The sequence below is a fragment of the Scedosporium apiospermum genome, assembly GCF_000732125.1.
Source record: "Scedosporium apiospermum strain IHEM 14462 chromosome Unknown SEQ_SAPIO_0088, whole genome shotgun sequence".
In the NCBI taxonomy this organism is placed as follows: domain Eukaryota; kingdom Fungi; phylum Ascomycota; class Sordariomycetes; order Microascales; family Microascaceae; genus Scedosporium; species Scedosporium apiospermum.
In genome coordinates, this window is record NW_015971789.1 from 1093435 (window position 1) to 1121278 (window position 27844).

At 52.6% G+C, this 27844-nt stretch overlaps 5 protein-coding genes and 3 pseudogenes across 5 annotated transcripts; 5 read left to right on the forward strand and 3 right to left on the reverse strand.

Moving 5' to 3' along the window:
• Positions 1-5045: 5045 nt before the first annotated feature.
• On the forward strand, positions 5046-5678 carry SAPIO_CDS3292 (annotated as a pseudogene; the record flags this gene model as incomplete).
• Positions 5679-7496: 1818 nt separating this feature from the next.
• On the forward strand, positions 7497-8908 carry SAPIO_CDS3293 (GDSL-like Lipase/Acylhydrolase; the record flags this gene model as incomplete). Its single annotated transcript, XM_016786115.1, has 2 exons — positions 7497-7664; positions 7775-8908. The coding sequence occupies 2 exons, from the start codon at positions 7497-7499 to the stop codon at positions 8906-8908; spliced, it is 1302 nt and encodes a 433-aa protein (XP_016644121.1).
• A 622-nt stretch (positions 8909-9530) lies between these two features.
• On the reverse strand, positions 9531-11929 carry SAPIO_CDS3294 (Ribosome biogenesis protein erb1; the record flags this gene model as incomplete). Its single annotated transcript, XM_016786116.1, has 3 exons — positions 9531-9569; positions 9625-11223; positions 11297-11929. The coding sequence occupies 3 exons, from the start codon at positions 11927-11929 to the stop codon at positions 9531-9533; spliced, it is 2271 nt and encodes a 756-aa protein (XP_016644122.1).
• Positions 11930-12994: 1065 nt separating this feature from the next.
• On the forward strand, positions 12995-14188 carry SAPIO_CDS3295 (annotated as a pseudogene; the record flags this gene model as incomplete).
• Positions 14189-14728: 540 nt separating this feature from the next.
• SAPIO_CDS3296 lies at positions 14729-15913 on the reverse strand (annotated as a pseudogene; the record flags this gene model as incomplete).
• A 2997-nt stretch (positions 15914-18910) lies between these two features.
• SAPIO_CDS3297 (Mitochondrial thiamine pyrophosphate carrier 1) lies at positions 18911-20060 on the forward strand (the record flags this gene model as incomplete). The annotated part of the gene is made up of 3 exons (XM_016786117.1): positions 18911-18934; positions 19000-19052; positions 19136-20060. The coding sequence occupies 3 exons, from the start codon at positions 18911-18913 to the stop codon at positions 20058-20060; spliced, it is 1002 nt and encodes a 333-aa protein (XP_016644123.1).
• Positions 20061-20346: 286 nt separating this feature from the next.
• Positions 20347-23881, reverse strand: SAPIO_CDS3298 (uncharacterized protein; the record flags this gene model as incomplete). Its single annotated transcript, XM_016786118.1, has 5 exons — positions 20347-20683; positions 20760-21419; positions 21491-21576; positions 22371-23682; positions 23739-23881. The coding sequence occupies 5 exons, from the start codon at positions 23879-23881 to the stop codon at positions 20347-20349; spliced, it is 2538 nt and encodes an 845-aa protein (XP_016644124.1).
• Positions 23882-24320: 439 nt separating this feature from the next.
• On the forward strand, positions 24321-27839 carry SAPIO_CDS3299 (ImpB/mucB/samB family protein; the record flags this gene model as incomplete). The annotated part of the gene is made up of 2 exons (XM_016786119.1): positions 24321-24568; positions 24650-27839. The coding sequence occupies 2 exons, from the start codon at positions 24321-24323 to the stop codon at positions 27837-27839; spliced, it is 3438 nt and encodes a 1145-aa protein (XP_016644125.1).
• Between the last annotated feature and the right edge of the window lie 5 nt (positions 27840-27844).

Consider the following 27844-nt stretch of genomic DNA (forward strand, 5'->3'; position numbering starts at 1 on the left):
GCTTCATTCTCTCAGCAGGCGGACCGAGTCGTCTGTCAAGAAGCGATGGAGAACCCGAACCTAGCCGAGCTTGTGTCTAAACTTGGATGTACTCTATCATTACAGCAAAGTCTTAGAATTGAAGTATTACCCATCATTTCCTAAGGCGGGCACTTCAACTTACCCGGATCTGCGTGATCCCAAAAAAGGTGTAAACCCGTCAAGATCGAGGTGACAACGGAACCCGTGGGGGTGGTGGTGTGGTGACAAGAGCAGGAACTGTACCCCACGGCTTGGGTGGTGCCTGTGCCATGGATATCTTTTCATCCATTTTCTTTGATGCTGATACGGGCAAACTGGTGCATTCGGTGGGCAAGCAGCTTGCGGACCATCTTGAGTGGTGGCAGTGGAAGCTTCAATGTCTCCACAAGTCTTAGCTTCATGCAGGCAAAGAGGCAAAAGGCAAGCGCGACAAATCACCATGCGGATTTATCAAAACCGTGTCCAGGTCAGTCGGACTGGGGAAGCTGTGTCTGGATGTGGAAGTCTTCAACGTCAGTGGACGGGGTAAGACAGACACGAAGTAGTCTCGGAAGGGCGAAACAAGGGTCCAGCTCCGAACCGTCACACGCCCCGGGATGTCGATGTCAACGAAATATTCTCTCATGATGATGGGATGGAAAGGCGGCGGAAAATGCATCCACAAGGCCGCCTTGTCCAATGAGTTGGCGGACTTTTTACGGATGGAGGATGGAACGAGTACGCACACAGCAACGAATCTTCGTCACTCAACTCGACGCCTCATTTGTCTCAGGTGGAGCGGAAGTGGCTGCCCCAGGGACTTGGTGTGAAGAGCAGGGCAAGCCTAGCAGGGGGAGACGGGGTTTTGGGGGTGAGCCACCAAGCCTGTCGGAGATAGTGGCCTGGCCAGGAATGGGCTGATGGAACGGTGTCGGAGGTGAAGTAGTAGTTTTCTGCTACTACGCATATTTGACAGAAAGGCCGACCCAGGGAGTGGGGTGCAGGTGTTTGGGAGCATCCCTTCCTCTGGGAGTGTCTATATCGTGCACCAAAGACAAGCTCGGGTAGGCGAAGAGAAACAAATTCGTCGAATGTTCAGACGAGATAAAAAGGCTGGGTGGGAAAGGGCCCGCGTTTCGCGACGTACTGATCAATTGATGTGTTTAGGTCCTAGGGCTCTCGAGAAGATCGTTAGAGTCCTAGAATCCCACCTCCGTACTTTGATAGTACAGTGATACTCCACTTCTCGTGAAAGAACGTGAACTACGATCAGGGATCCGATTCAGAGGCAAAGGTATGTATTTTAGTCGTGCGTTGAACAGTTGACAGCAAGCCATTAGGCAGTTCTCCAATTACCCTCGTCGATGGCGGGATGCGAGTGTTTTGCCTTGGCTTGTCATTGCTCGTGGAGCTTACCCCCCATCGCTCCCCAGGAACTTCTAAATTAATACACGCCCCCCTTTCCCATTCGCAGCCAGGCGATACGTAATAAACTGTCACTGGCAGGGAATCGAACCAATACCCGGATATCGGCGTCGGAGAAGAGCCCACATTTCTGTTAGAATTAGAGAAAATCGAAACGCACAAGTGCGCCGATTCTACTGGGGTGTTTGCGTATCCATCTGGGAGTACGGAGTACGTACCTGCGTAGTGACATGGTCATCATCCGTCCACCCGCTGTACCTCGAAGAGTCCACTCAGCTGGAATTGGTGCCAGTCGCAGTCGCCTTGCATTCTGGAGCAGTAAACTAATTGAGAGTGGGTTGTAGTTTATCATGTGCCGCGTCCGTGAGAAAAACTGGCATCTCACACTGCCTGGCGCTCGTGTCTCCTCTCCTAGGTCTCCCCTGCACCACCAGACGGCTGCATCGGAAGTATAAGCCACAAGTACACAGGTAGAGGGGTTTATATTAGTGATACTCTTGTAGGGCAGTGCACATTGACGGGAATCATGGTGAAAATAATAAAATGATCTGGGAAAGATTGATCAATTCAATCGATTTGATCAATTGTGCAGGTGACTAGTGGGTGTACTCTTCTCGGCTAGGACGGGCGGGACTCTACTGGTTCGTGATGGGTTCGCCTTTGTAGGATTTGACCAAACAAGAAGAACATCATTGATGGCTACATACGTTGGGTTTGTAAGTTTCAAGAAGAACATTGGACTTGAAACATTTGATCAATCGATCTTGGTACAAGCTGTTTCGCGGCGTTTTAGCGGCGGCCATGAATAGTGCGCAGCTCCGACTCCCTGACGTTTTGTTGTCATCAATGATCAATCAATTGATCAGTGCTATGTGGACGTTGTCATTGGGCATCCGCCGGATCTGGCGCACCGAGTTTGATTGGTGCATTGGAAAGAACACTGAACATTGAAAAGACGAGATGGGCGGAGGTTTCTTCTCGTTGGTGTTGGTACTTCGTACTTGGTAGTGAGGCCTGCTCTGGTCCGGCACTTGGAGCGGAAGGGAGTTGATCTTGAGATCAGCACAGATTAATCGGTGGCCCGCGGCAAGCACAGCGTTAAAAAAAACTGGCAGTTTGACCCTCCCTTGGTCTGTCCACCCTAATTTAGATTACCGAAGGGGGGGTGTTGTTGGATTTAACCCTCAACCCACTACGCCAAAAATGAGTGACATCAAATGCCACTCTGGAGCCGTGGAGCTAAATCTGTTGTTCCAACAGGTGTACTTGGGTAAGGTACTGAAGGTACTGAGGTAGGTAGTGTAGTGTGGCCCTTAAACCTAAACGAGTAAGATTTAAAACTCAATTCACCACAATGCGGGAGATAATCAGGCCGCTGTACGCTGTAGTGTACGAAGTAAACAAGTACGATTCAATGCTGACGCCCTTCTCTGTCCACCTAAGCCAATCCCGCCCGAGGAACGAAACCACTTGAGAAACGTTCAGAAGAAGAAACAGAGGCTTCATTCTCCTTCGATGCGAAATTCACCACCCTGCTTCGTAGCTCCCTTTGTTTGATGTGCTTCTTTCTATTTTTACTGTTATTTTTAGGGCACTATTTTTTCCTCTTCGTTTTCAGCTCCTCAAGAATGAGTCTTGATTCACGGAAACCTAAAGAGAGAGAAGTGTCCATTTCCACCCATTTCTCGATTCTGGATAGATGAAAAAAAACTACGAAGTAGAAGTGTCTCGCGCTGCCTTGCTTGGATTCCACAAGGAGATGCAGAGGAGAGGACCTGCATACTCTGTCGATTCTGCCCATGTACAGGGAGGATTTGATGTGTGTGCGATGACGAGCTCGAAACTGTACTGTAGGCAAGTCGACAAAAGCACCGGGACCAGCACAGCTCTGTCGAATTTGGAGCCACAAACCATCCTAGTTCAACCGACAACCCCTCGACAACCCCTCGACAAGTTCGTCTTTTGTAGCGAAGAGGTGAAGAAGGTGGCACTCCACGCAGAAACCCCCAATGCATTTTCCCACAATCTCTTTCCCCACCCCCTTCCACTCCCCCCCTTGCTCCCTTGTTCCTTTGTTCCTTTGTTCCTCCACCCTCGTCCACCCTCGTCCGTCCTCCCATTCTGGGCATGCATTCTCAGCGCCACCCACGCATCAATGATCAAGACACGACCCCATGTCCGCCAACCCCCAAACCCCTGTTGCGGGTTCGCCTTACTTCGCACACCTTCTTCTTTTCAGTGGAAATGGCACGAAGTACCCCATCATGTACTACCTTCGTATTGGATTTTGTGCCAGTAGTATTCCCTGATGAGGGGGTTTGACCTCACCCTCACAGCCTCTTACCTGTTTATTTCCAACACCGGCGAGAATCCATTGCTGGCCTGGCCTGGCGAGAACAATCAACGGATCCAAAGCATGAACAATACCTATCAAACTATCAATTACAGATGCCGCAAGGGAGAAAAAAAAAAGAAAAGAAAAGAAAAAAAAATAGGCGAGGAGAGACGTCGACTACAACGACCGCTACGACGCGTTCCATACAGCTGGGCTCTTTGATGGACTGGCGCCACGGTTCTTTTGAGCTCTCACTGTTCTGTTGGGACTTTCGTCATGCCAAGAGACGTCGCCAAAATACGCTTCAGTTTTAGTAAACGTGCCTGCCTGCCTGCCAACATAATTTACCGACGAACTCATTTTCCTCATCAATTTGCACAGGTCCCGACGTCTACCTTGCTACCTGGACCCCCGCAGAGATTCATCGTCTCTTCGGTAATAAACTACATTCCCGTCCGCCCCGCTCCGTATTCCTCAATGTATGCCCCTTTCGAAGGAGAGGAGGGATGTGAGACGAATAAAAAATGAAAAAAGAAAAAGAAAGGAAGTACGAAGTAGAGAAGGCGTTGCAAGACCAACCAAGACCCACTGCAGGGGTCTCACTACCCTACGTAACACCGAACATCTCGATGTACGAAGTATCTTTGCTCTAGCAGGGGTCCAAGGGAAGGGGGTGCTGAAAGGGGTGACCATGGGGTGAGTGGAAGGGGAAATGGAGTCGAGATCAATCGGAATCGACTGCGGAGTGGCAGTGCCCAGGAAAGGAAAGAGGAGCACTTGGTCAAACAAGCTCGTGCCTCTGCTTCATCCAGGTTCGTCAACAGCTCTGATCAATATTTCATAAAATCATGCTCCCCCCGCCCCATCCATCGGTGATAGCTTCAACAGTTGCCCCAAGTTCCTCGTTCCTTTTCGCCGTGCTCTTAACGGCCTTTCCACCTCATCACTCTGTTTGAGGACACCTGACTGGCTGACCTTGCATGTTCCATACGAATGCGCATACGGATCTCGCTCACCCACGTACTCGTCATCATCAATCAATCAAGCCCGACCCTGCATCCCCAAATTAAAAGACTTGCGTCTTGCCATCTACCGCCTCACGTTTCCTCGATTCGTTATATGCCGATAGCCTCCACCGTCGTGATAACCCTTTTCCAACACACACTCTCTCCTTTCTCCTCCATATTATCATTATCTTCCCACGCTGCCATCCATCGTCTTTCGATTCTCCCCCGTTTCCTCCACCGCTTCCGTGCTCCCCCAGCCCCACCATAGCTCCGCCGCCATGTCCAACCGAAAGCCCAACATGCCCTCCAGCACAACGAAGAGGAAGGGTGACAAGTCGCTCGTTCCAGATGCACCGCGCCAAGATCCACCCCAACTGCTCCCGGAGAACATCCACCCTACAGACGAGCTCGACGGGTCGGCTCATCCTGATGGTTCCTGGAGTGGTCCTGACTTTCTTCAGCAGTTCGACGGATGGATGACGAGCGGCAGCGCCTTCAACGGCACGGCCGATAACATGCCCTCCAACTTTATCGACGTGGTCACGGCTCGTGTCTCGAATACCCCCTACGCGTCCGGCATGAATCGAGTCATCTTGGTCGACCAAGAGGAGCTGCTGCTCGAAGACTGGCAGAGCTCCCGCCAGGAACTGACCGACTCCACCATCGCCCACAAAGACGACCGATCCACCGACTCCTCGAGCGACCACGGTAACGACGCGCAAGATGGCGGAATGCCCATCAGTCAAGGCGGCGATGTTCCCTCCCACGGCGGGCCCAACCAGCCCAACCACCGTGAAGATGTCTTCTTCGCTGGCGGAAATTCGCCCAGAACATACCCCTCGGATCTAGAAATAGATCTTGATACGGACAGCGAGTGGGATGATTGTTCCGTCCCGCTGCCGGGAGTCTAGGAAATGGCCCCGGGGTAGACATGGCTTTCATTTGAAAGCTCCCCATCCCCACGACCAAGGCCGAACTTTCTTCCCTCTTTTCCTGCTCTCGCTCTCCCTCGCTTGCTCTCGCTCTGACTCTCGCTCCCACCCTTGCCCTTTCTTGCCCTCTTTCGCTATCCGTCTCCTCCCCATTGCGTGTTGACATCTATTGCTGATGTCTTGACCTTCTCTTGGGGTATTTTCTTACCCGCTTTCCCTTTGCTTTTCCCGTTCAAGTTTCGCTCAAATGTTAAACCTATCCTGTCTCTATCATGTATTAATGAATGACCATGCAACGTGTCTCAGAATTCTTTCGTATCTTTATATACTTCTCTCTCTTCTCTCTCCTCTCTTCCCTCTACTTTCTTCATCTCTTTTTTTTTGTTCTTTTCTTTCCTTTGTCCTTGTGATATTTTCCCCTCTTTTGCCTTTTTAAAAAGTATGGTATTTGAAACACCGTTTATATCAACAGGGCTTCGGAGGCAAATGGTATGGAGACCCCAAAAGAAAAAAAAAAAAAAAAAAAAAGGAGAAGAAAAAGAAAAAAGGCTAGACCAGGGATAGACAAGAGGAATTTCTGATACGCATCATCATCATCGGCGGCGCGAATTTCCTTCTCTCCTTTGATCGCTTTATGCATTGGGCATATCATGTGTTTCTTCCTCTCCGTTTTGGGATTTCGTTTCTTCATACCTTGCCCTCTTTCCTCTTCTTCTAATTATTGTCTCTTTCCTTCGGATCGGTTCGTTATGCTACAATTTTGCATCGGTCGTGTTTTTATCTTTGCCTTGCTTGGCTTCGGGTTGTCTGTCCATTGATTGGCATGTTTGGTCTCGTTGCTTTGATAAATAAAAAGTCGGCCGGCGTTTTTGATTTTTAAACCTCGCCGCGGAGCTTGCTTCCGCTGGACCTTTTCTTTTTGTGACGCCTACTTCGCATCGTGATGTTCGTGAAGCAATTTTGATGTTATACCAGTAGTACGGGTCACTCACTCCCTACATCAATTGCAGCTGCAGTCAAGCGTAGGAATGCCTCGGCATCAGCACGAGCGTAGGACGCGAATTGAAATACATCAATCACCGTTTCAGAAACCGGGTAGCAGCAGAAGTTGGGACGAACATACTTGATAGATGCGAGGGAGGATAAAGATATGCATGTATATACCCGACGCACGGCGCAGACTTTCCCATGTCGCATTGACCCAGACAAACAGATCGACTCTTCATCTTGTGAACCCCGGACCCTGGTTCGGTGCTTTTTTTTCCCGTCCTCTTAATCCTCGCGCCGGGACGAGGCGCTGTTCCCCAATTTCACACCCCTCGAATGAAACACTCCCCTCTCTTTTCCCCTTGTCTCCATTCTCGTGGGGTAACCCTCAAGGATCCGTTCCGGTGGGTTGAATATGTTTTAGCCTGTATTGACGATAATTTAAATCCTTCTCTTTGCGGGGACCGGCCCAGGAAACCGGGGAATTGGGATAAAATGCGACGGCGCGGTTGCAACTCTTGGTGTCATCGGGAGAGGAGACGAGAGGGGAGAGAACGAGACAGAACGCGATATTGCTGAGCTCAACCGGGAGGAAGAGCCATTAGCATCCCAGATTGGGATAACTGAGTGCTGTATATGAAGCCCATCTCTCCCCACCAACTCCCAGGGCACGATGCGTCAAGTCTCTCGAGAAAGATCCAGGGTTTCCCAGGGATCTTGACTTTCCGCAAGCTCTCGTCGGGATTTCGCGCTCGTTTCTTCGCATCGTTTTCATCGTGATCGGCGCCTCTTCGTCTCGGCAGTAAAACCATGGTCTGGTTCTCTTTCAAGTCCGCTATTACCGCGGCCCTCGTGCTTGCCAGCACTGTCAATGCCTCGCCTAGCAAGGCGTGCACCCGCGGAGACCAGAAGTGGCTGACGATTTGGGGGACGATGCCCCAGCTCACAGAGCCTCATAACCTCCCTCCAGAAGGATTCGTAGGTCTTTTCTCTCCTCCCTCTCTCCATCCACAAAGGCTGTGTGTCTGTGTGTGTGTGCGAGGACTCGAGGAGAGTAAACCCCAAGCTAACACATCGTGTCCGTCCAGAACGAAACCAGCCTCGTGTTCGAAGACTCAACGATCCGCCAATCCCTCATGGTCACCCTCGACGCCGACTCCCTCCGCCTCCAAATCAGCAACGTCTTCGGCGGCTCCGACCTCCCCATCACCGCTGCAAGCATCGCCCTTCCGCCCACCAACGACGCCGGCCTCAGCACCATCGATACGACCACGGTCAAGAAGCTCACCTTTTCGGGAGGCCTCCCCGGTTTCGTCGTCCCCAACGGTGCTTCCGTGCTCTCCGACCCCGTCGACTTCCCCATCAAGGCGCGGTCCATCGTCGCTGTCGATCTGTATCTCGAAAAGGGTCAGACGACTAATGATATTACGTCTCATCCGGGTAGTCGTACGACTTCGTGGTTCGTCAAGGGGAATTCGCTCGGCGAGGCGGATCTCGGGGGTGGTGCTTCGAGCGCGGCGCACTGGTACTTTATTAGTAGCATCGAGGGGCAGGTGAGGAACAAAGATGCTTCTGCAGTGGTGATTGTCGGCGATAGTATTACCGACGGGCGGGGTTCGACTACCGATAAGAACGATAGGTGGCCGGACCAGCTCCTTGCTCGTATGAAGGACGGAGCAGCCGAGACGCGAAACATCGCCGTTATTAACCAAGCTGCTGGGGGGAACCGTGTTCTTGCCGATGGATTAGGACCAAACTTGTTGGGCCGTATCGATCGCGATGTCATCTCGATGCCGGGGGTCAAGTATGCCATCGTCTTCGAGGGGGTGAATGACATCGGCACCGCCGCAACCGATGAGGCATCTCAGAAGGAAGTCGGTGATCGGCTCATCGCTGCCTTTGATCAAATCATCACCCGGCTCCACAGGTTCAACATCCCCGTCTTCGGAGCCACCATCACGCCCATCATCGGTTCGCAGTCCGTGTACAACGACCCAGCGATGGAGGCCACCAGGCAGCGTGTTAATGAATGGATCAGGTCCTCCGGACGCTTCGATGCCGTCATCGACTTTGACGAAGCCGTCAGGGACCCACAGAACCCGGAACAACTTGCCGCCGAGTACGATTCGGGCGATAACCTGCACTTGAGCCCGACGGGTTACAAGGCCATGGCGGATGCCGTCGACTTGACCCTCTTCAAAAAGTTTAAGAACGGCATCTAGGTTCCATCAAAAACAGAAAAGCAGAGAGGGAAGGGACGGTACACGCGGAGGAAAGGAAGAAAAGAGGGAATTTTGGGACTAATAAGGATGACGAGTCCTGTAAGATACGTGGCCAGGCAGACAAGGAGCGAGGGGGGTAAGGGGGCAATGCCCCATTCTTTACAAGGCGACGACAACAGCGCACCAGTTATTCGACGTCCAGCTTTGGGCGAGATGTCATTTTGAGCCCGGTCGAACTTCGTGCGAAAAGGCATAGGATAAATAGAGAGATGAGCCAATGAGGAACATGAAGTTGTCGATGTAATTTTTCCCACCCGCTTGTGCATCCACTGGTTATAGCTGCACTGGCTTATCAGGCCGCAATTCTGCCAGTATAGCCCCCGACAAGGGTTTTCCTTGTATTCGTAGGGTCCGAGGAAAGGCGACCTTGACGGAGGATTTGCTAAAGGGGAGACCTTGACTGGGTATTATGTTTTCTTCGAGGTTGCGTCGGACTGACCTAAGAACTCATCAAACCCTCCCTGATGCATCCTCCTCCAATCCCCGCTTACACACACCGCCTCACCTCTGACCGCTCCCCCATCGCAGATCCGGTGTTCCCTTGACCATACCAACGCAGGCTTTACACCTCCCACACGTACTTCTTACCCTTGCCCTTGCCCTTAGCTTTTTCTTTAACACCACAATTTACAAGTTCCATCAGCCCCCGCGCTCACACACCAGGGATGGCTAGTATGCCAGTCCACATCCAAAACACCCAGACTCGCCACGACCTCATGGCCTTTCAACATTTTCACCGGAACGATTGTAGCATTCTCCATCAAGTCGCTGACCACCTTACCGTGGAAGATCTGCAACGTTCCATCGTCGCTCGCGTCCGCGAACAGCGGGAACCCTCCCTTGTGGAACTTGACCGCGCGGATGGCCCTCGGGTGGAACCGCATCGTCTTGTACGGCCGCGCGGAGAGATCCATGTCGTGCCACAGTAACCTCCTGTCGTAGCTGCCCACGAGAACGTTGTCGCCTCCGGGGTGGATGTCGAAGGAGGAGATGTGTCTTGCGCCGGGTTGAAGAATCTTGACTAGCTGTTGCTGCTGTAGATCGTAGCAGCGGATAGCCTGCCTCGTAGCGACGAAGAATAGGGGCTTTGAGGGATGGAAATGGGCCGTCTGAGGCAGACCTCGAAGACGTCTAAAGGGAATCTGCGTAAGGTGTTTTGAAAGGGTGTGTATCGCGATAGCGTTCCTCTGGCCGTTGGGAGACACGGTGCAGAAGAAGTCGCCCCGCCTATGCCAGCTCAACACCTTGACCATCGATCGTAAGGTTGCCTTGAGCAGCACGCCCTGCGCCTCGAGCCTCGAGCCTGGTCTAGCCCATTTCGCCGGTGGCTCTGTCCTTTGGCCGTCGGCCGTAGTACCAGCACCCGCCTGCTTTCCGTTTGTAGCATATCCGAAACCGGCATCCAGCACGTCTCGGCTATTGTCGAGGACGCTGTCTACGCCGATGTCTGGTACTATCATGAAGACGTCATCTCCGGCCGCAGCAGCAATGATGAGTGTGTCCTTGGTCGGGCGCCACCGCACCACGTCAACGGGCTCGTCACTGCTGAGCTTAACTCGATATTCGAGGTGCCCGTTGAGGTCCCAAACGCAGACAGTACCATCATCGCCACCAGACGCAACCCAATCACCAGTAGGGCTAACGGAGATGCTACGGACCCTTCCTTCATGAAGCCTAAAGGTCGTTTGACATAATGTGGGGAAGGGCTTGAGTTCTTCAGGTCGGGGCAGTTTGGGCAGAAGGGACATGGGATCGATATTGAGCCTGTTCTTGCGAACACGGGGCGCAAGGTAGAGATCGAGGCATCTCTCGAATCGTTCTTTCGTAAAGTCCATGTAAGCCGGAACCTTCCGTAGCGAATCGTACTTCGTCGGTAAGTACTCCTTGGTGCGATCTTCGGGCTCCTCGTCCTCCCATGCTTTCCTCTCCTCCTTTGACGGCAAATACTCCTCGGGTGGGTTGATGCTGAGGTCGTGTTCCGGGGGCGCCAGTTTGGGAGCAGGGATGTGCATGACGTGGGGCTCCTTAGCCTCTTCGTTGGCCCAGACATCATACCAAGCCTCTTCCTTTTCCTCCTCTTCCCTCTCCGTCTCCTCCGGGGGCTTGTATGGCAAGAGCTTTCCTTCACGGATTAAGCGGACCATTTTGGCTACTCGCTTGGCCTCGTGTTTGGAGGGGACGAAGCGTCGCTTGGGTTCGGGGGCAGCGCTGAGAGGCATCTTCTCCTCTATGCTGGTGAAGTATTCGACGAGATCCTGCGAGATGTCAGCAAGGGGCACCAGGGAGAGAGAGAGCCGGGGGGCAGGTAAAGGGAAACCGGTGCCATACAGGATAGGGGTCATATCCGTCTTCAGGGATTTCGTTCAATTGAATCTTCTTTAGAATTTCCAGTTCATCCTGGCTGATGCGCAAAGGCAGACCAGTAGCAGGGTCAGTGAGACCCGTCCAGTCCTTGGGGACTTCAATCGAGTCCAACAGCGAGTCTAGGGCATCGCCAGCAGCAGGACGCATGATTTTCTTTCCATCGAGAGTGTAACCAATATGCGGATAGCTGTCGTAGAAAGAGAGGGGGATGTTTCCAATCGTGTTGGCCTGCTCGCCAGCGTCCGTATCGTCCGAATCGTAGACCGGGTCAAGCTCTGCGTACTCGTAGCGGACGTCGCCATTGGCATCGGTCGTTATCCTGTAATTGGGCTCGTCGCCATCATCACCGTTCACTTTCGCAAGTTCATTCCCCTCCGTCTCTTCAGCATCTTCGCTCTCGTCCGCTGAGACATCAGAGAGATCGCCTTCCTCGTATTCGGCCTCGCTATTTCCAGAGCCAGAGTCGACGAAGTCAGAGTCGTCATCATCACTCTGCGAAAGAACTCCTTCGAAAACACCGTCGCCGAAGCCATCGTCGGCGGGGGCTTCCGCCGTCAGCGAAATTTTCCGCTTCCGGCGGTTGTCGGTGGCCGGCATCTGAATGGTGGGTATAGGTATCGGAGAGGGTGTAGACTTTCGATATGAATTGGGCTGCTTCAAGAGGTGGATTTTCTGTTGAATTGGGAGCCGTGGAAGGAGAGTATAGCATAGGCGTTCTTGCAACCCATCGAAGCTTCTGAACTTTTTTTTTTTTTCTTTCCCACCTTCGCTAACAAAATTCTGCCGCTTTAGTCCGTCACCGCCTACATTTCGGTGTGGGGTACAATTTCGGAGTACCGTACCAGTGCACGAGTGAATGCGCTGAGCTTGTGAACGATGAGCGTTAAGTGCCTGGCGTGTCCTTATGACGGGGGTGGTAGTGGACTCAATTCATCCACTAAAACTCGCACTCCGTTGCCTGGCTTGGCTTGTGCCCCTCCAACGTTGATCCTCCGTCCCAGTCCTGAGACGGAGTTGAGACTATATTAAATGTACTCTCGGTGCTCAGTTACTTATGCTCAGTTACTTATTAACCGGGACAAATAGTTGCGTTCTATAAGTACCTGGAATGATTAATAACTTCGAGGTTTGACAGCGGCGGTTCGCCACTGCACCATCTGCATTGATCTTGATCCTTCAACCATCAGGGTGACCAACCGATTTCCGCGTCTGACCTGGTGTCGTCAGCAAATCCTCGAGATTCAACACCATTTACGAAGTAGTGCAATACCTTATATCTAGAGGCCACCGTTGCTATTTTACTGTACTACATCCCTTTCTGCCAAGAGCATCTCTCATCCTCACTAGTCTTTTAGCCTTGACTCAAGCACCTACGAAGTAAAGTGCCTAACAGTAACCAGCGCGTTCCGGATCGACATGATGGCGGATCCAATTCCGTCTCCTGCTAAATCCCAAGGTGTTGTTAAGCGCAGGGCTTGTGACGAATGCCGTGAGTGTTCCCATCTGTTCTTATAACATCACCAATGCGCGGAGAGAGAGAGGGTCACATCGCTAATAACACCCTCGAAAGGCTCGCGGAAACTCGCATGCTCCAAGGAACTAGACGGGTGTTCACGATGTCGGCGAGAAGGGCTCGCGTGTGTCTATTCCCCACAAAAGCCGATGGGCCGCCCAAAGAAGCGCCGGCGACCAGTGGAGCAAACAACGGAGCCTCCTGCCGAGTCTCTCGGTAGCTCCCTTCAACCCACCGCACTCCCACAGGACCCGTACTTCCTCTCGATGCCGGGCCGGGCGAACGCGGAATTCGTGCCTTTGAACGACTTCACGCCGTCTTTTGATTTTGCAACATCTACCTTTGCCGACCCATTGTTGCAATTCGATCCTTTGCTCGGCTTCGACGACGAGAGCCCTCCCCCGTCAACCGACCTTCTAGACAGCGGCAGGAGTAACTTTGATTCACCCGAACCCAGGTTGAACAAAGAAAATGTCCATAAAATCTTCCATGCCATTGCGAGACACATTTTCGCGCAACAGGTCTCCTCCCACGATGACCACAACCCCCAAGTTATCCCAGCCGTTCAGGATTCCAGTCCCTCCAGTTCATCACAATTCAAATCACACCCAAACGTGACGTGTCCCTGCCTATCCAGCGTCTACCTAACCCTCGACTCCCTCAACAACGTATCCGACGACATCCCCACCGCTATCAACACCACCCGCTCCGCCGCCAAAACCGCCCACGAAGTCCTTAACTGCCTGGTCTGCAGCCGCCCCCTCGTCGACCTCCCCCTCGCGACACCACCTATGCAATCCTTCCAAAACATGATGCTCCTCAGCACGCTCCTAGCCTCTCTCAGCAACGCCTACTTCCGCCTCCTCGAGCTCATCGACCTCACCACCGCCGAGGCCAAGTCCCAGAACAACATGCTCCGCTTCTCGTTCCGCCAGCTCGGCGGCGTCTGGAACGAGCTGGCCGCCGCCAACGGGGGGGAGTGTCTCCTCTCCATATCCATCAACGAGTCGGACCTCGACCCGGACGTGTGGAGACTCGCCATGCGCGCTGTCCTTCGCTACGAGATCTACGGGTTCAACACCGAAACCCCGACGACGACGACATCCTGCAGCGCCGACAGCCCTTCGCCCGAACACTTTGGCTTGGCGCAGGCTGTCCGCAATTTGGAAGAGCGGTCTAGGTTACGGCACGAGAAGCTGGATGTTTTGATCGCGGCGGGCCACAAGTTAGACTGGACTAGTCCAATCACGAAACAAATGACCTTGTGCAAGGGGGAGAAGCCTCAGTGTATGAAGATTATCGAATGTGCGAGGATGGCTTTGGATAGGTTGACGATTACCTGAAACAGAGCGCTTGATGACCCCTGGGTGAAAGGAATTTTAGTTTTACGAAGCAGTACATGATCGACGGAGGCGCGAGGCGTTCGTGGTTGTATTTAACGTGCTTGGATATGACCAAGCTAGGAATATATTGATATCCCACTGTAACCGGAAGGATAGTACGGTGCGGTGCCCGAAGCAGCAGATAAACAAAACCGAGTGAAATGTGCCAGGATTCGAGTCCCCATGTTCAAGGTTACTATGTTGTCATAACTTCTACCAAATTCCTATGCTATTGACGTCCCGCCAGCGTAAGACTACATATTGTAGAACAAATTCCCAAAGGAGAGCATGCCTTTGTGCAGTATGTGCCAAAACAAGTATGAACCGGAAACACCTAACCACCGCGCTACCAAAACGTATACCATGACAAGAACTCCATCCCATAATGCAAAAATTCGGCCACTTGGCGCCCGGCTCTCAAGGAAATGGGCGGCGCCAGAAATACTCCAATTTGATGTACACAAAACGCTTGGTCGTTTTTCACTAGTATCGTAGCGTAACTTAGTCCTCCCCTTCAATCAGGCCGAGGAGGTCAAGTTCCGTCCGGACCATGTTCTCAAACTCCTCGCGGTCGATGCCGGAGGCTCGTGAGAGGAGGAACAAGCTGCGGATGCTCCGTGAAACGTGCTGCTTCACGCCAAACTCGCTCTGCACTTGCCTCTCGGCATGTTCCTCTAGTTTGGCAACGGTGCTGCTGCCCCTGGAAGAGCTAGCGCTAGACGAGGGACGAGGGTGGGCTAGATTTAAATGATCTCCATTGAGAGGGGGAGAAGACCTCTCGGGCTCAGCGAGGGTCCAGGCCCCGGTGGACTCGCTCAGTTCGGTCTGTTCAGGGGATTCCTGAGCAGTGGGGTGAGACACAACGCGGCCGAGACCTAGGGGAGGGGCGATGGCTTCTAGATTCTGCTCTTCGTCGGGGTCGTGGTTGTCCATGGCGGGCTGGACGTTGTCGTACTGGGCATAGTATGCATCCTCGGCCGACGAGGTTCGGTACGGGTTTGTGGATTGGAGAGACTGAGGAGCGGGAGAACGTTTGGCAGCCGGGGTACGAGCCGGAGTAGCATCATATCGAGCCCAGTAGTCATCGTCGTCATCGTCACTGAGATCGCCTAGATGTTGGCCTCCGTTGGTAGTCGCCGTTCCGTTAAGAACCGGAGCGGTGCGCACGTTGCTGTCCCGGAACTTTTGCTCTGCCGCGGAAATGCTCTCATGTCCGCCGAAGGAAGTCAGGGGTGATGATCCATCGACTACTGTGACCTCGCCTACCCTCCAGCCATCGCCGCCGCCATCCTTGTCGTTAACGCAGTAAACTAGCTGGAAGCCAAGTTGTAAGCCGGGGACGGCAACGAAGGCCTGCAGAGTTTCCTGATCGAGGCGCTTGAAGCGAGTCTGAGAATCTAGATCCCAATCAACCTCGACCTCACCGGAAACGGGATGAGGCTCTAGGCTGCCACCCTGGACGATGTCCTTGAGTTTCGCAGCCTTGGCAGTGTCGTAGGATAGCAGCCTAATCCACGGCTCGCCATTGGAAGACGAAAAGATCTGGACTCGCTGGCGCAGAATGGGCGAGAGTAGTGGTAATACCGCGGTCGCTGGCTGGGTAGAAATAGCAGCCGCCGGCAGGGCTGGCAACAGAGGGGCAAGGAGCGAGGACGCGTCGGGGGGCGAAATGCTGGAGACAGCCATCGTGGTGTTCGCGACGTATAACGAACAATTGAGATGGGGGTTTAGAAGGGAAGGGAAATGCGAGAACTCCAAACCCGGCTCTCTTTATACAAGGAAAAAGAGAAAAAGGGAGAAGAAAAGAGATAACAAACGGAAGAAGAAAGTGGAAGATAGGACGTAGGCCAAGTATTGAATGCCGCAGACTAGGCTGGGAGGAAGCTTGGGCGGGGAACTTGGGAGCTATGACACGCCCAGGGTAACTGAATGTGCAGGGTACAAGGTACAGACGATACAACGAGGATTCAATGGGATCGTGACGCTGTCACATGCCGGTCCGGATCGCAGTTGGTCGTGGTACAAATTGTCAAGAATGATGGAGATGGCTGAAGTTTGGTCACCCCTGTTTTATCTCTGCCTGGCGTTTCCCCCTCTTCTTCGCTGGGTTGCCAACTCTCGTGCTTCTGTTGCCTGGAAATTCCGCGCGTGAGATTGGGTGTTGGTTGGACTTGGAGCTACGATGAAATGACCAGAATTGAGGGTGTTTTGCCAAGCAAGTGTTCGAGGCTCGCAGGATTGGGACGCGGAGGAAAGTCGACTAGTGCCTGAATGGAAGAGAGGTTGCAGGTGTGGTGTAGCAATACCTCGTACGTGAATGGAAGCTTGGGGGTGACTAGGCAGGGATAGTTTGGGGTTGACCTGGGGTACGAGGTCGGGGAAGGGTTCAAGGGAGAGTTTCTTGAATTGGCGAGATTTGAGGAGGGAGAAGTTTGAGAAAAGCATCTGGAGAGACGAGAGATGGATGGAGTATCCAAGCCTGGCCCTCGGAGACGAATGCCGATCCGGACAGCTTCCCCTCCCCCGAGATTAGAGCGTGTCCACCTTCGAAAGAGCCAGAGACACGGGAGGCAACGAGACGGGTGGGGCGTCACAATAGTCCCACGATGGCGGGCAGCCGATTCCTCTCCTGTCGAGACGGGTTTCTCGCTTTCTGGGGTAAGCAACAGAGCGAAGCACGGGGGCTCTACCCAAATAAGCTTCTGGCCAATCCCAGGGGATGGCATGGTCCCCAACTGCTCCAACTGGAGGCTCGGGGAAAAGGAAGGGGCAAAATCGACCATTCAGAATTGGTGCGGCGAGACGTTGTGACGTTGTGACGTCGGGCGGCGACTTTGGGTCCGCGGAGCATCAATTGAACACTAACATTAACTCTATCAAATCAATCAATATTTGGACACTATCAGTGAGTTTAGTTTAGAAGTCCACTATACTAAAGTACACCTGAAAATACACTGCAAACTACACCCACACGCACACGGACCGCTGCGGATGAAGTACACACGCCGCATCCTCAGCGCTACAGCTACAATCAAGCACGCCGCGGGGTCGTTTAATGTTGGTACACGGGGCTCAAACACCCTTCCCGCGATGTACTTTATTTGCAAACGCAAACAGTAAATTATGTCCATCCTCATAATAATTCCGGCATATTTATTGTCCTGATTTCTCTCTGTACGAATGAATACAGCACGAGGTTGGATCCTGAGGACGGTAGAAGGGCATCCAATGGGAGATTTGTACATATTGACAGACATATAGACATCCCGTCAACTACTACTATTTGATACAGTCTTGGTCGGGGCATTGACATCTCGGAAGCTGTCTCACAACATTCTGTCTTCCAGAACCTACTCATAATCGCACAGGCCTACGCCCTTTCCAGGTCGATTGGCAACAGCAGCCTTACACATGCGATCTACGGAAGACACTAGAGCCCGTACGGCTTTGGAACATGTCCGTAGGCACTTCCACGCAGGGAATGCTCCAGAGACATCAAAGATCTATTTTTGTCGAGGCGAATAGAATCACTGAGCACACAGGCACCGTGAGTTGCTATGCAATGGCCAGCAGGTCTGTCCATACGCGAGTGTGGCAGGTCCTCCAGTACCAAACTTCAACTCTAAATCCTTGAAATTGAGGCCAGCCAGGCGGTTACCATCGAGCGACTGGCAACAACGGGAAGTATCAAACCTGGTCAAAATAGTACGGATGCAATTGGTTTCAACGATCTGATCTGATCTTAGCTGAAGTACACTGGAACTTCAATTGATCGAACTGAGAAGCTGGAGATTTTTCCTTCACAAAACCCAGAGGGAGATCACTTCATATGTGTCGCACTCGCCTCGGTAGCCTGTGACAGCTTAGTTGTAACTTGGCATCATTATCAACAGCCTAAAGTACCTGTGCTTCCTCAACTTGCATCCTCCGCGGTTCAACACTACTCAGAGCTCTCCAACAGGTCCATTGAAATCTGTCAATTGATCCATGGATTCAACGCGTAAGGTCCGACCAGCCACGCAAAAAGCTCAATTAATCAACTTCCCCGTTCCTGAGCCCTTCCATCATCCGATCTCGCCGTCTACCATCTGCAAACACAATCATTCTCTGACAGACTGTTTACAGAATCACTCCATTGTGTTCTGGAAAGGCAGACAAACGTTTCAATTATGGCTCCACAACGGCCGGCAAGAGCCGAAGCCAACCTTTGCCAGATGTCGCCAAAGACTGTCTCAATTTCTTCCAGATCCTTGTTGAGTGCAGCTGACGATAAAGGATTAAAGAATCTTGGCAATCTCAAAACTTTCCTTATCGGCACCCTCATGGATTCAGCATTGAACCTGCAATGAAGCTCCATCTGCACAACATGAGCCTTCGATAACAACACATTTGCTTCTGCTAGCTTGCTTGCTTGCTTGCGTTGCACCGCGTCTCTGTGAGATCCGAAGGACTCAAGGCCATAGCTTCCTATCCTCCTATCCGACGACGTTACGCGAAGCTTCGAACTACCAAGGCGCGCCTCCATCCCTGCGTATCACATCATGGTTACCCGAATCCGACTTTTCCACCTCATCTCTATCCTGCCGACATTCAGATAAACCTACCCATAGCCATCAATCACATCCCCGGATCATCGTCGCCGTCTGAAGCTATCCATGGCCAGGAGGCCACTCCAACGTCGCCATGACTCAACACTTAAAGGACAAGGTATGCGGTCGATACATATTTTGGGACGAATTCGGGATAACGATCTGACTCTTGTCGCATCGCAGGGCTCGAAATGGCAAACTGTAATAGCCGGGTCGACCGCAGGACTGGTGTCGAGGTATGCATGATGGTCCTTCCCTTCACGCCCAGGCCCCTAATCGTCGTCGTGGTCGTGTGCGTGACTGACTTTTGCCTTCCTAGGTTCGTTGTCGCACCGCTTGATGTCGTCAAGATCCGGCTGCAGCTGCAGTCCCACTCCCTTTCCGACCCGCTCTCGCTCATGAAGCTTCCTCCCGGTTCCCCGGTCTACAAGGGCCTCGTCCGTACCGCTCGAGACATCATCAGAGATGAGGGCTTTACAGCTCTATGGAAGGGCAACGTCCCTGCCGAGATCATGTACATGGTTTATTCGGCCGCACAGTTTTCAGCATACCGTGCCACCGCCGAGGCGATACGCCCATACTTCGGTAATAGCAAGACCAACCCTCATATAGAGTCCCAGATCTCGTGGATCGCCGGTACGGCGGCCGGCTTGGCAGGTACAACCGCGTCTTACCCGCTCGATCTCCTCCGAACCCGTTTCGCTGCCCAGGGAAACGACCGAGTATACACATCATTCTTCCGATCTTTCGGTGAGATCTACAGAGATGAAGGACTCCAGGGCTTCTTCCGTGGCATCGTCCCCACTCTCTTGAATGCTGGCCCCGGCATGGGCATTTACTTTCTCACCTATGAAGCAATTCGTCCTCCCGATGTCAGGAAGGGCGAGGACGAGGGGAAGCGCATCATTCCCCGGATGCCCTGGGGCTTCGACAAGTTTCTGGCAGGTAGTCTCTCCAGCTTCATCGCGAAGACCGCCGTCTTCCCCTTCGATATCGTCCGCAAGCGAATGCAGGTGCAGGGCCCGACGCGAGGACGATACATCCACAAGAACATTCCGGAGTACACGAGTACCGTCGGAGCTCTCAGGACCATCCTAGCCACCGAAGGTTTTAGGGGATTGTACCGGGGTCTCTTTGTCACGCTGCTCAAGCACGCGCCTGCAAGCGGTGTGACGCTATGGGTGTACGAGAACACCTTGCGCGGCCTTATGGCGTTGGACCAGGCTGTTGAGCGAAAGCTTTGAGCGAAAGCAGTTGTGTATGATATGATGATATCAGGTCGAGGGAGGCATGTCTCGTTGCGTTTTATTCGTCTATGTGTGTATATTAGCAGTGTTTGCCTGCTCAAAAAAGGGACTACTAGCCAGGTAGATAAAAGGAGTAAAGGAAATTCATGTATTTACAGTTTTTTTTTCCTTCATCTCGCAGAGCCCATCTTCAGGCTTTGAAACAGGATCGGACTCTGTAGCTGGTGAAATGAAACAAGAAAAAAGAATTATCTGTACATGCATAGCCAACTATTTAACTCTCTCATGATTGTGACCTCTTCTCCAGAGCCTTTTCCGCCCTCTCAATGCAAGCCTCGATCTCATCCCAGAAAGCCTCAATGTCAAGGCTGCGCGGAATTCTCACACCCGGCTCTCCGGGCTCTTTCCGAGTGGCCACCGTGCGGCCGAGCTCGCTACCCGTCAGCGCGTCTTCGTACTCGCCATCAGTCACGATAGATATGTCGAAGCGTTCCCTGTTGTCCGGACCGCCGTCGGAATTCCAGTCATAAAATGGGATTTCGTGTTCCTTGCCTGTTAGGATGGCGGCGACGGCGAGGGGATCGTGAAGAGGTGGGCCTTCCTTGATTCCAAATACATCCCTATCACCAGGCATTGTCAGCGCAGAAGCTCGAGTAAAAAACCAAAGAAGGATCTCCTCTCCCATCGAAACTCAACTCGTATGTCTTTGCGAAGAAGAACAGGAGCTCCACGAGCGTCGTCCTCAGCTTAGATTTCCCCTTGCCCTCCGCTGGCGCCCCAGCGCCTTTGCCGTAAAGCAGCATCTTCTGCACGTCCTTGGTCGCCAATACTTGATGCGACAAATCCAGCGGCACCAAAGTCGTCTTCTCACTCAACACCTCATTTCCAAAAATCAAAGCCGCAGCCTCAGGATCGATAAAGATGTTAAACTCGGCCCACTGGGACCAATTCCCGATGCGCGCCACCCCATTCACAACACCCATAACAGCGCGCGAGAACCCGCCGCCGATAGCGCCTCCCATGATGCTCAGGCCCGCCAGGTGCGCCGCGATCTGAGGATACTCCTGCAGCAGCTCCGCGACGTTGGTGAGCGAGCCCGTCGCGACAAGCCACGCCGTTCCGGGCGCCTCGTTGAGTAAGGCTTCGGCCATGGCGCGGAGCGCAGGAGTTGACGTGTTGACTTGCGCCTCGCCCTTTGGTAGGAGGGAGGTTCCGTCGATGCCGGATTCGCCGTGGATGTCGGTTGCGTGTTGGATGGGCGGGCGTTTGAGGGGTTTGTGGGCGCCGGGATAAACGGATATCTCCTTTTCTTTACCTATGGCTGTGAGGACGGAGGATGCGTTGTTTGTCGTCTTGCTGTAAGTGATCGTTAGAAAATGCGCCGTCTCTGAGCCGTGCCGCGACGGATGCGGTGAGAGGTGTTATACCTGAGTGGCGCATTGCCAAAGACTGTAGAGATGCCCAACAGCCTCGTGTTCGGATGGTAGGCCGCCAGCAAGATGGCAAAGGCGTCCTGTTTATTGTACACATGCTGTTTTAGCAAGAGATATCCTCTCTTGCAGAGTGCATTGATTCAAGACATCTACACTGGAGTGTCCAGAGGAATGAGGGGTTCTGCTCACATCGTGGCCGGGATCGCAATCCAGCCATACGGGGATTTTAGTAGATGTCATTCTAAAAATGTTTCTTCCCTTTTCTTCTCTTTTTACGTTTAAAAATCCATAAAAACAAATGAAATCCAAAATCGCCCGGCAAGGTTGGAGGAAGGTTATGTTCACGGGCAAAAGCAGCGGTGGATCTAATGAGATGTGGGGAAGTGAAGTTAGCTGTGATGAGCGCGGCTCAAGCGGCTTTGACGTGTTTCACGACGCTTCGGTCAATCCAACGATCCCATCAATCTCACTCACACATCCACGTTCCTGGTCCACGGGGCCATGGTCTGTGGGTCCCGGGATTCCGGTTTTGAAGCTTTCCAGTTGTGATCCAGTCTACTAACGTCACATGATGAATATTTTACTTAAATGGAATTGAACCTTGAAACTTCGAATCTGGGGTTTGACCTCAACCGACGACAGCCGGGTTCGATCCAACTGGTGGCGAGGCATTCCACATTCAGCGACTACAGCAATCATATTTATAATTTTTCTATGATCCCGCTGCCCTCCTCTGCTCAAGGACCCGCATTACGTCGGCAGCGTTATTTCCATCTCCCTTTCTCTTCTTTGGTCCCCGTTTCCTCTTCGATCTGCCACCTCCGGACCTGCCTTGCCCGTCGTCCCCTTCTTCTCCCCATTTCGATAGTTTAACGTTCCTATCCTCGAAGTCTTCCTCGTCTTCGTATCTGCTCATGCCGAAGCCCATGTCGAGATCTTCGGCGTCGCGGTCCGTAGATTCAAGAAGCTTCCGCCTCCGCTCGAGCCGGGCCTTTTCTTCCTCATCGCTAACTTCGCCATCATCTGCCCCTTTCCCTATGGGGTGAAGGCTGGCTGCCTTCTTGAGAGCTGCCATGATCGTTGGATCAGACAAGGATGGCGCCTTGACCTCTTCTTGTGAGATGAGGCCGGTCCTGGAGTCTTTGAAGTAGTTTCTGGGTCCCGAGGGTTGAGACGGTGCCGTGCTAGACTCCTTCTGCGTAGATTTGGGCTTCGCCGCCTTGGCTTCCTCCTCCTCCTCCTCCTCCTCCTCCTCCTCCTCCTCTGAGTCGTCGTCTGAACCAGAACCCAATCCGGCTAATGGGTCGTAATCGTCTCCAACATCATCAAATATATCGATATCTCCATCATCCTCTGGTTCTTCCTTTTTCCGATAGATCTCTGGTACTTCCATACCTAGAGGCTTCGCATTCTTGTCAGGCATTGGTAGGAGCTCCTTTTGCGCCTCCTCGCCCTTCTCGCCGGCGTAGACTTTACGTATCTTCCTCTTCTCGTGGCCATCTTCATCCACGATTATAAGTACCTCTCTTCCTTTGCTGTCTCGCTCGATCCGCGTGCCCGGTTGTTGTTTTGCACTGATCTTCTTAAACCTCCCTCCTAACTCCTCCTTTGGCTCCTTCACTGTTGACCTGGCGGCCTTCAACTCGGCTAATATCTGATCTCGTGTCCGCTTCTTCCCCGGCGCTAGCGATACGGTGGATAATTGGCCTTTCTTCTCACGCTTCTCCTTCTCAACGGCCGTAACTTCCCTCTCTAGCACTTTGTCAAGCTCTTCATCAAGATTCCCCTCCTCCTCTTCCTCCTCTGCCGCCTCTTTAGTCGCATCTTGCGAGGCTTTCCTATCGCCATAGACATCCTCGCCTCGTCTTATCCTCTCTAGGAGCTTGAAATCAAGCCCCTTCACCATGTGCGTCGTAGAAAGGTCGCCACCAGCGATCTGGTTCCGTAACTTCTCGAACGTTTCCTGATCGATCTCCTCGTGCTTTAGCGCCTCTTCCAGGGCTTTTATCCTGACCTCTTTCTCGTCTTCCTCTTCTTGTCTCGATTTTGTACGATCCACGTAGCCGGCGGCGAGCCTCGCGCCCTTCGGGGCCGACGATCGGAACTTCTTCTGTGGATTGACGGCGCGGTTTCTCTCGGCGACTTGTCGCGCAAAATCTACGTTGGCGTTTAGACCGACGGAGCGCCTAGAGATGTGTGCGGTTAGAAAACAGTCGAAAGTTACGCGACGGGTGGAACTTACGGGGTCATAGGTATATTGGCCCTCTGGCGAGCTCCAAGGTTGCTTGAGCCGCCAGGGCTCGCCGAGGCCGGGGACTTGGAGCTCCCATCGGAGGGCTTCGCGCTTTTGCTGAGCAGTAATCTTCGAAACTGCTCGTTGTTCATTGTCGCTAGAAAAGGTGAGGGTAGGCCTCTCTGGAGTGGAGGCAAAATATACAAAAGCTGATGTTTCTTGCAACAAACAGCTGGACTACGCCACCAGGGAGGAATAAGTCGGCAGCACTCTTCATCAGTGGACTTCGCAATGGAGCACTGCAACTGGCGCGCCAGTTTGAATCATAGATATGCGCTGAAGGTCACGTGATAGCGTGTTAAAGCACTGAACGCCACCCACCCCACCTTCTAATCTGACGCGCCGAAGCACATCAAATCACCAAGTTCACGTCCATCTTTCTCTTCTCCAACTCTTTGTTTGCAACCCAGTTTTCAGCTAGTCCACAACATCGAAAATGGCCTACTCTGGGTGCCTAGATGACCTATATGATACGATTTGATACTCATAATTATTCTAAGCCTCATCTCTGCCCGAGAAGAAATCGCCACCATGGGAACACCAGCCGACAAGAACTCGTCTCAAGTCAGGAAGCGAATCGAGGACCACAGCTTTGACGATGAGGAAGGCGAAGAGTATGGCGCAAGCGACTTTGGAGGATTCGGAGATTACTTCCGGCGCAAGAAGATCAAACTCCAGAACCTGGATGCGGAGCTCCGTACTGCGTCTTCTGATTTCCCCCAAATCTTCAAGGGAGTCGTCGCGCATGTCTCAGGATACACGCAGCCTCCTCTCCATGTGTAAGCTTGATGGCGATTCTACCTAGAATTTTTTTTTTCTTTTTTTTTTTTACGGAAAATGTCTAATCGCGCGGAATACAGCTTGCATAAAGAGCTCGTCAAGCATGGCGCCGGCTTCCTCCAATATCTCGATTCCAAAACCATGGCCACCCATATTATAGCCTCCTCTGTCACCCCAAAGAAAGCCGTTGAATTCGCTCGATACCGAATTGTTAAGCCAGCATGGGTTACCGACTCTATAAATGCCGGAAGGCTGCTCTCGTGGACCGAATATCGTGTGATCGATGAGGGTCCGAGACAAAAGGTGCTGAAGTTTGAGAGTGGCAAGGTTCTGTCGCAATCGATTTCTCCCTCCAAAATCGGCTATAGGGAGCAGACCCAGAACAGCTTTTATAATAGCCAGTTTGCAAGGACTCCTCAGAGCAGCCGCCTGGAATCACCATCAACCCGGACTCCCGGTTCTTCAAACTCTCCCCAGCAGCCCGCGGAGCCACAGCCGCTAAATAGTCCCGCCGCCGAGAGACGGACGGACGAAACGATAGGCCTACCTCTACATTCGGATTTACAGGCTCTAGAGTATTCCCCATCCTATATCGCCGGGAAGGGAGCAGACTCCGGTCAGAAGGCTCCTTCGGGTCCAGGAAATGCGGATGCAAATGGGCTAAAAAATATGACCTCGGAAGAGTACAATGCGTGGCTCCTAGCTGATCCCAATATACGAAAGGCGTCGTCTGCCAACCCCGAATTTTTAAAGCAATTCTACTCCGAGAGCCGGCTGCATCACCTTTCTACCTGGAAAGCCGAGCTGAAATCAAAGATGCAGAAAATGGCAAGTGAGAGGGGCCCAGCCGCGAAACCGGTAAGGAGGGCACCCGGTTCAAGGAGGTATATCATGCACGTCGATTTCGACAGCTTTTTCTGTGCCGTGTCGCTCAAGAAACATCCCGACTGTATCGACAAGCCCGCTGTTGTCGCTCATGGCACTGGGACAGGCTCCGAGATAGCAAGCTGCAACTACCCGGCCAGGAAATTCGGTGTCAAAAACGGCATGTGGATGAAAAGGGCCTTGGAATTGTGTCCGAATCTCAAGGTACTTCCTTACGACTTTCCAGCCTACGAAGAAGCGAGCCGGCAGTTTTACGAAGCTATTCTGGATGGGGGCGGTGTTGTCCAGAGTGTCAGCATCGACGAAGCGTTAGTTGATATAACTGCCGTCGTTATGCGTGATACTATGTCCACGGGTATCGGCGTTGATGAGGGCAGTTTGTGGCGCGAACAGGAAGACGCAGACAAAATTGCCTCCGACCTTCGTGCTAAGACTGCGGAGAAGACTGGTTGCGCCGTTTCCGTCGGCATCGGGCCCAACGTTCTCCTTGCCAAGGTGGCCTTGCGAAAGGCAAAGCCCAACGGACAGTACCAGATTCGACCAGAAGAAATACTTGATCTCCTCGGTGAATTGGAAGTAACCAGTCTTCCAGGTGTTGCCTACAGCATCGGTGGCAAGCTCGAGGAACTGGGTGTCAAGTTCGTGAAGGACTTGCGCGCTCAATCTAAAGAACGACTCACCACTGTGTTAGGCCCCAAGACTGGCGAAAAGCTCTGGGAATACGCGAGAGGTATAGACAAGTCCGAAGTGGGTGATCAGCCTCCTCGAAAGTCTGTCTCCGCCGAGGTTAGCTGGGGCATTCGGTTTATCAACCAAGCGGAAGCCGATGAATTCATGATGAACCTATGCAAGGAACTGGAGCGCCGGCTTCTAAACGAGCAAGTCAAGGGTAAAAACCTGACTGTCAAGGTGATGCGACGATCATTAGATGCCCCATTTGACACTGTGAAGCATCTTGGCCACGGGAAATGCGACGTCTTCAACAAGAGTGCAGTGTTTGGTGTGGCGACTAACAGTGCGGAAATTATTGGACGAGAAGCAATCTCAATACTGCGATCGTTCAAGTTTAGTCCCGGAGATTTGCGCGGGTTGGGTGTGCAGATGACGAAGTTGGATGCTGTCAAACCCAACTTGGGACTCGATGGCAGCCAGAAACGCTTGCAGTTCCCCACCTTTGCTGGACCATCGCCATCGAAAAGAGCAAAGCTGGATCCAATCGAAGATGTAACAAGTCCGCCAAGATCGGGGAATAATACACCAGGTTCGGTCGCAAAGGAAAGGGATCCCATTGATGATGACCCCACGACCCCTAAAAAGCCCCGGGGTTCAATGCATCCGGCCCTTGTCCGCGCAAGATACTATGAATCGGATCCCAAGGCCAAGACACCTCTTAATGTTTCGGGAACTCAGTTCATTCTACCAAGTAACCCCGATCCTGCTGTCATTGCAGAGCTTCCCTCGGATATTCGAAGCCGACTTATGGGACAAGGCACGAGAAATCCAATATCATCACCTCAACAGAGTTCGCCAAGCATTCGGGCAAAGTCGCTGGCTACCAATACCGCGCCCATGAATGAACCGCTCCCCTCCCAAATCGACCCAGAGGTTTTCAATGCTCTACCAGAGGATATGAAAGCCGAGGTGCTCCTTTCTTACCGGAGGCAAGAACCTGTTGCGGGGCCGTCTCGGTCACCGCAGGCAGGTAGGGTGGCATCACCTGTAAAGAATGCAACAACGCCAACGAAGAAGGGCGTCCGGGGTATGTGGGGAAAGGCCAAGGAGCGTCAACGCGACGCTCGGGCAGGCCTTATGCAGACCAACTTCCTGGACCGAAACGCCAACCCCGAGGCAAACACTACGGAGAGTGAGCCCGAGGAGCTGGATCCGACAATCCTCGCCGAGCTTCCCGAGGACGTTCGGCGAGAGGTTCTCGAGGATCATCGCCGGCAACGGCTCGCTCGCAAATCCGGGTTGAATATCAACCGGCCCAACCGACGAGCAAATGGAGAAACAGAAAATCCGGCCCGCAACGGACAGACGAAGCTCACGTTCCCTCCGCCTCCTCCCAAGGTGTCGTTTGGGAACTCTGGAATCACATCAGCGCAAGGGGTCAAGGACATGCTTGATGCGTGGCACTCCAAGACGTCAACTTCAGGGCCGCATAGTGATGATTTGCACATGTTTGAAGAGTATCTTTCCAAGGTCGTTGTGGAAGAAAGAAATATGGAGAAGGCGACGTCGTTAATCAAGTATCTCGATTGGATAATCCATGAGGATGACTCGAGTGCGAAGGGAAAACAGGCCTGGGTGAAGGCTTCGGAGAGCATAAAGCGAGCTGTTAAAACGGCGGCCCAGAAACGAGGTTTACGAACTTTGAATATATAGAAGGA